We start from the raw sequence: 7,850 nt of genomic DNA on the forward strand, positions 1-7,850 counted from the left end.
GGGTTTCACCGTGTAGCTCAGGATGGTCTCGATCTCCTGACCTCGTGATCCGCCCGTCTCGGCCTCCCAAAGTGCTGGGATTACAGGCTTGAGCCGCCGCGCCCGGCCTTACAAATGTTTTAAACAATTTAGTGAATGTTTGTACTATCACAGTGTAGGTACCTTGTATTTACCATTTTAAGCGTATAATACAACATGTTTTGAACAGAATTGTCTTATTTGGCTATGTAAACTTTTTGTTTTTATTTACTTACTTATTTTTTTAGGTCGCCCAGGCCGGAGGGCAGTGGTGCAATCTAGGCTCACTGCAACCTCTGCCTCCTGGTACAAGCAATTCTCCTGCCTCAGCCTCCCCAGTAGCTGGGATTATAGGCAAGTGCCACCACCACCAGGCTAATTTTTAGTAGAAACAGGGTATCACCATGTTGGCCAGGCTGGTCTCGAACTCCTGAAGTCAAGTGATCTGCCTGCTTCAACCTCCCAAAGTGAAGCTTTTTATTTTTAATCTTTTTATTTTCAATTTTTGTGGGTCCATAGATGTATATATTTATGGGTATGTAAGTTTTATAGTCCCTAGTACTTTGCTTTGTAAAATAGGTTCTCAGTAATATTTTGAGAAGATTGAATTGAATTTAGACCTGTAATACTGTCTTGTTAAAAAATGAAATCTTGGCCGGGCGCGGTGGCTCAAGCCTATAATCCCAGCACTTTGGGAGGCCGAGACGGGTGGATCACGAGGTCAGGAGATCGAGACCATCCTGGCTAACACAGTGAAACCCTATCTCTACTAAAAAATAAAAAAAATAGCCAGGCGAGATGGCGGGTGCCTGTAGTCCCAGCTACTCGGGAGGCTGAGGCAGGAGAATGGTGTGAACCCGGGAGGTGGAGCTTGCAGTGAGCTGAGATCCAGCCACTGCACTCCAGCCTGGATGACAGAGCAAGACTCCGTCTCAAAAAAAAAAAAAAAAAAAAAAAAAAAAAAAGAAATCTTGCTGCTTTGGAGAATATTTTAAAATGGCACAATCTGGGCTGGGCATAGTGGTTTCATGCCTGTAATCCCAGCACTTTGGGAGCCTGAGGTGAGTGGATCACCTGAGATCAGGAGTTTGAGATCAGCCTGGCCAACATGATGAAACCCTGTCTCTACTAAAAATAGAAAAATTAGCCGGGTGTGGTGGCGGGCGTCTGTAGTCCCAGCTACTCGGGGGGCTGAGGCAGGAGAATCGCTTGAACCTGGGAGGTGGAGGTTGCAGTGAGCCTAGATCGTGCCATTGCACTCCAGCCTGGGTGATGACAGCAAGACTCCGTCTTAAAAAAAACAGGCACAATCTGTTGGAAGGAGCTTGGGATTTGGAATTGGGGGACCTAGGTTTGAGGCCCAGCCCCACAATCTACTAGATGAGTAACATTGGGTGGGTTTTTCCAATTTCTGATCCTTCATAACCCTGTTGTATGTGTATCATCTACCTTGGAAGTTGCTTGAAGAGATTAAGATGTTGGGTACAGTAGCTTATAAACAACAAAGTACTTTATTAAATTCCTGTAATTTTTCTTAGTAAAGCATGTATACATTTTACCTAAGAGGAACTTGGTGAGTTATTGAATTTTTAAATTTTTGAAAAATTGTCTCAAGACTATGGTCTCCTTTGATTTTTGTGGATAAATTATTGAACTTTCTTGATTTAGTATTACATCCTTGGATGGCAATTTATACCTCCGATCTAAATATATGAATCTAAATTGATGATTTCTTTGAAAGATCTGCTTAGCTTTAGCAGTAGAAAATACCATTGGGATAATTTATGGAAGTAGTATTCATCATTATATGGGACGTTATTCATAAGAGTTGTTTTTTTTGTGTTCTTCTAGACTTGGCAATTAGATTCCATTTAGACTGTGGAATTAAAAATGATTCCCTGTGAGCTGTCCTAGCAAATGATGAAATTGAAGAGAGGGGTTGCAGGAACCCTAGTTTCCTACCATAAGACAGTTTGACTTACTTTTCTTTAAAAGTTGGAAATTCTCATATGGGCATTATTTATCTCATGCTTGGTATTGGAGTCTTTCTCTGGATATTGATAGTATGCTTGAGGAAGCTAAGACTTTGACCTTTTTAATAGCAAGTTTGTATATGGGGTTATGAGCCATCTTGATTGCTAAGTGCACTAGTGGAAAGGATGAATTACTATAAAACCCCAATAAAATACATGCTGTGAAGGGTCTGGAAATGATAATGGTACAAATTCTTTTTTAAATGTTTTTTGTTTTCTTGAAAGCTATAAGTATGTGCAGGACACAGATTTTTTTTTTTCTTTTTCTTGAGACAGAGTCTTGCTCTGTCGCCCGGGCTAGAGTGCAGTGGCGCGATCAAGCAATTCTTCTGCCTCAGCCTCCTGAGTAGCTGGGATTACAGGTGTGCACCACCATGCCCGGCTAATTTTTTGTATTTTTAATGGAGATCGGGTTTCACCATGCTGAACGAACTCCTGACCTCGTGATCTTCCCTCCTCAGCCTCCCAAAGTGTTGGGATTACAGGTGTGAGCCACTGTGCCCAGCCAAAATACAGACTTTTTTTTTTTTTTTAGAAGTGTTATACTAGGCTGGAGGCAGTGGCTCACGTCTATAATCCTAGTACACTTTGTGAGGCTGAGGCAGGTGGATTGCTTGAGGCCAGGTGTTCGAGACCAGCCTGGCCAACATGGTAAAACCCTGTCTCTACTAAAAACACAAAAGTTAGGTGATCATGGTGGCTGGCATCTATAATCCCAGCTGCTCGGGAGGCTTAGGCGGAAGAATTGCTTGAACCTAGGAGGTGAAGGTTGCAGTGAGCTGAGACTGTGCCACTGCACTCATGCCGAGTGACAGATTGAGACTCTGTCTCAAAACGGAAACAAAAACAAAAAGAAAAACTAACAGAAAAAGAGGGAGAACTGGCATGGTGTGGTGGCTTACATCTGTAAATCTTGAGGCAGGAAGATTGCTTGAGCCCAGGATTTCAAGACCAGCCTGGGCAACATAGTGAGACCCCGTCTCTATTTAAAAAAAAAAAAATAGAAAGTAAAAAAGAGGGAAATGGCAGCTGAGTAGGCAGCCTCAATATCTTTTCCTGATTAGTAATATAATTGACTGTAAGACCTGAGGGAGAAGATGAGCCTAGAGTACAAATGCTGCCGCCACCCCCAGAGGTCTGGAGGGATTGGCTGAAAAAACAGGGTGAGCTAGGAGCTAAGCAGGCTTATTCTTTTTTTTTTTTCTTTTGGAGACGGAGTCTTACTCTGTGGCCCATGCTGGATTGTGGTGGTATGATCTCGGCTCACTGCAACCTCTGCCTTCTGGGTTCAAGTGATTCTCCTGCCTCAGCGTCCCGAGTAGCTGGGACTACAGGTGCACGCCGCTATGCCCGGCTACTTTTTTGTATTTAGTAGAGACAGGATTTCACCATGTTGTCCTGGCTGGTCTCGAACTCCTGAGCTGAGGCAATCCACCCGCCTCGGCCTCCCAAAGTGCTAGGATTATGGGTGTGAACCACCATGCCTGGCTTCAGGCCCATTCTTTTTTTTTTTGAGACGGAGTCTTGCTCTGTTGCCCAGGCTGGAGTGCAGTGGCACAATCGCTGCTCACTGCAACCTCCGCCTCCTGGGTTCGCGCCATTCTCCTGCCTCAGACTCCCAGGTAGCTGGGACTACAGGTGCCTGCCACCACATCTGGCTAATTTTTAAAAATTTTTTGTAGAGATGGGGTTTCCCCTTGTTAGCCAGGATGGTCTTGATCTTGTGACCTCGTGATCTGCCCGCCTCAGCCTCCCAAAGTGCTGGAATTATAGGCGTGAGCCACCGTGCCTGGCAGGCCCATTCTTAATTCTGCATACTATGTTTCTCTTTAATTTTTTCCAGTCTCTAGTATCAGAGTGTAGAATTGTTGACTTTTGACCTACCTCAGCCCAGAAGACACGAAAAAGATAACATGATCTAGAGCTGTAATATTTGCCTTACTTCTTCCTGGAGGATTTTGTCTTCCATATTTGACATGAAAGACTATGTAGTTCCTTGTTGATGTTTGCTGGGTAACTCTCTTCCTCATCTTCCATGTCCCAGCAACTAAAGACCCTGCAGAATACAACATTCCACTTGATAAGTGTCCTTTGCTGCTGCTTAACTTGAGTTATATTGTATTTCATTATTAAGTGAAGGAAAAAAATGTTAAATATTATCTCAGGTTATTGAGGATGGTGGCAATTGAGTATCAAACTATTCATACATAATCCTTTTTCTTCCTAGTGCCCCCACAATTGTAGAGTGAGATTATCAGAGGGAAAAAAGTTAATATTTTAAATATTTTTTTTGTCTTTCTAGAGTAAGCAACTCTGGAAAATTAATGTAGTAGATTTTTTTTTTTTAAATATAGTGAAAGCAAGTTTATTAGGAAAGTAAAGAAATAAAAGAATGGCTACTCTGTAGACAGAGCAGCCTATAGTATAAATTTTTTTCTTTTTTTTTTTTGGAAATGGAGTCTCAGTCGCTCAGGCTGGAGGGCAGTGGCACAATCTGGCTCACTGCAAGCTCTGCCTCCCTTGTTCATGCCATTGTCCTGCCTCAGCCTCCCGAGTAGGTGGGACTACAGGCACCCGCCACTACGCCCGGCTAGTGTTTTTGTATTTTCACTAGTGATGGGGTTTCACAGTGTTAGCCAGGACGGTCTTGATCTCCTGACCTCGCGATCCGCCCGTCTCCGCCTCCCAAAGTGCTGGGATTACAGGCGTGAGCCACCGTGTCAGGCTAGTATAAATTTTATTATGATTTTGATAGCTAGTCTCTAACCAAAATTCTAGTGTAGAAAATTCAGAAAAGAAGTGCTACATTTTTTTTTTTTTTTGAGAAGGTGTTTTGCTTGTGTTGCCCAAGCTGGAGTGTGATAGTGCGATCTCAGCTCACCACAACCTCCGCCTCCTGGGTTCAAGCGATTCTCCTGCCTCAGCCTCCTGAGTAGCTGGGATTAAAGGCATGTGCTACCAGGCCGGGCTAATTTTTTCTTTTTAGTAGGGACGGAGTTTCTCCATGTTAGGCTGGTCTGGAACTCCTGACCTCAGGTGATCCGCCCGCCTCGGCCTCCCAAAGTGCTGGGATTACAAGTGTGAGCCACTGCGCCCGGCCAAGAAGTGCTAAATTTATGTTTTAAAACATTAGAAAGTTAATCACCTAAAATATCACTTTCGAATACGTTTTAAAAAATATATCACCATTCACATTATGCTAATTTTGCTTAGCATATCTGTTAAAATGTTTTCCCAGATTTCTGTTTTCTATCACTATTTTTATTGTCTGCAGTTAGTATTGTATTGCTATGCAGTAATTTTGTTCAATTCTTTTACCACATTGGCCATTTAGGTTGATAAATTTTTTTTTCTAGTTTTAAAAATTGTGATAAAATACACATAAAATGTACCATCTTAATATTTAAGTACATAGTGTTGTGCAGCCATCACCACCATCTATATATAACACTGTTTGTCTTGTAAGTCTGAAACTGTATACGTATTAAACAATTCTTCATTACCCCTCCTAGCCTCTGTTAACCACCATTCTACTTTTTGTCTCTGACATTGACTACTCTAGATTACCTCATGTAAGTGGTATCATACGATATTTGTCTTTTTGTCTTTCTGTGAGTAGTCTATCTTACTTAGCATAGTGTCCTCAAGGTTTATCCAAGTTGTAGCATTTTGCAGAGTCTCCTTCCTTTTTGGGTGAATAATATTTCATTGTGTGGATATACCACATTTTGCTAATCCGTTTGTCTATAGATGGATACTTTGGTTGCTTCTACATTTTAGCTGTTGCGAATGATGTTCCTGTGAACATCGGCATACAAGTATCTTTTTTAGACCCTGCTTTCAGTTTCTTTGGATATTTACTAGAAGTGGAATTGCTGGATCACGTGATAATTCTACGTTTAACTTTTTGAGGAACCACCATATTGTTTTCCACAGTAGCTGTGGTTGATAATTTTTTGCTGTTACTGCTAGCACTCTAAGTTATGTCTTTGTGGCTATGTTAATTTTTAGCCTTTCTAATACTAGCAAATTTTGAATTGTAATGGTTGGAATTTTTTTGTTAATCTTTTTTTAATCTTTTCAGAAGCAAGAGAAAAAGAGGAAGAAATGAGCAGAGAGAAAGAATTAAGACAAAATGAAGATATTGAACCAACATCCTCAAGATCAAATGTGGTCAGAGATTGCTCCAAATCATCTTCCAGGTGCCTGATTTTCATGAAAGATTTCTATTAAACCATCAGTTTCTAGGTGTTCATAGAGTTTTTTTTTTTTTTTTTTAAATTTTTCTGAGATGCAGTCTTGCTCTGTCGCCCGCTGCAGTGCGGTGGCGTAATCTTGGCTGACTGTAACCTCCACCTCCTGGGTTCAAATGATTCTCCTGCCTCAGCCTCCCAAATAGCTGGGATTACAGGCATGCACCACCACGCCTGGCTAATTTTTGTGTTTTTAGTAGAGATGGGGTTTTGCCATGTTGGCCAGGGTGGTCTCGAACTCCCGAACTCAGGTGATCCGCCTGCCTTGGCCTCCCAAAGTGCCGGGGCTATAGGCGTGAGCCTCCTGAGTAGCTGGGACTACAGAGGTGCACTACCACTGCTGGCTAATTCTTGTATTTTTAGTAGAGGCAGGGTTTTACCATGTTGTCCAGGCTGGTCTCAAACTCCTGACATGATCTGTCTGCCTCATTCTCCCAAAGTCCTGGGATAATAGGTGTCAGCTACTGGGCCCGGCCTCCAGTTATTACTTTTTTGAGACGGAGTCTCACTGTTTGACCAGGCTGGAGTGCATTGGCTTGATCTGGGCTCACTGCAACCTCCACTTCCTGGGTTCAAGTGATTTTCCTGCCTCAGCCTCCCAAGTAGCTGGGATTACAGGTGTAGGTCACCATGCCCTGCTAATTTTTTTGTATTTTAGTAGAGATGGGGTTTCACCATGTTGGTCAGGCTGGTCTCCAGCTCCTGACCTCGTGATCTGCTTGCCTTGGCCTCCCAAAGTGCTGGGATTACAGATGTGAGCCACCATGCCTGGCATCCCAGTTACTTCTTTTTGGGAATGCAGCAGTGGCCTAACACATTGATTTTATCTTGTCAAAAAATCAACGCTTATTTCAGTGATGTTTTATTATTCTTTGTTTTGTTGTTTGGGGTGGAGTCTCGCTCTGTTGCCCAGGCTGGAGTGCAGTGGTGCCATCTCGGCTCACTGCAACCTGCACCTCCCGGGTTCAAGCAGTTCTCTGCCTCAGCCTCCTGAGTAGCTGAGATTACAGGCGCCCACCACCACGTCCAGCTAATTTTTGTATTTTTAGTAGAGACTGGGTTTCACCATGTTGACCAGGCTGACCTTGTGATCCACCCGCCTCGGCCTCTCAAAGTGCTCAGATTACAGGCGTGAGCCACCGCACCCGGTGTTATTCTTTTTTTAGTGTCAGTGTCATTTGTAGTTCTGCTCTGATTTTTTTAATTTCTTCTAATAATTTTTGGTTTGCTTTATTCTTGCTTTTCTAGTTCCTTGAGGTACATCTTTAGGTTGTTTATTTGATGTATGTCTACTCTTTATGTAGTTGTTTATTGTTATAAATGTTCTTAGTACTGTTTTCTTTGTTTTCTGCAGGTTTTGATATGTTTTGTTTCCATTTTCTTTTGTTTCAAGAAATTAAAAAATTTTTTTTTATTGACCCTTTGGTCATTTGGGAGCCTGTTGTTTTATTTTCTTTTCTTTTTTTTTTTTTTTTTTTGAAAAAGTTACACTCTGTGACGCTTCTCATAGAGGTCTGTTGGGAGACTTTTTTTTTTTTTTTTTTTT

General features: G+C 42.2%; 1 protein-coding gene across 1 annotated transcript in view; it reads left to right on the plus strand.

The window, feature by feature from the left end:
- The window catches only part of WDR70 (WD repeat domain 70), a 383,095-nt gene that overhangs the window by 7,062 nt on the left and 368,183 nt on the right, over positions 1 to 7,850 (plus strand). The window contains exon 4 of the mRNA XM_011944378.1: positions 6,136 to 6,253. Coding sequence (XP_011799768.1) covers positions 6,136 to 6,253 — 118 coding nt within the window. The remainder of the gene's footprint in view (positions 1 to 6,135; positions 6,254 to 7,850) is intronic.

The sequence above is a fragment of the Colobus angolensis genome, unplaced genomic scaffold (assembly GCF_000951035.1).
Source record: "Colobus angolensis palliatus isolate OR3802 unplaced genomic scaffold, Cang.pa_1.0 Scaffold230, whole genome shotgun sequence".
Classification (NCBI taxonomy): Eukaryota; Metazoa; Chordata; class Mammalia; order Primates; family Cercopithecidae; genus Colobus; species Colobus angolensis.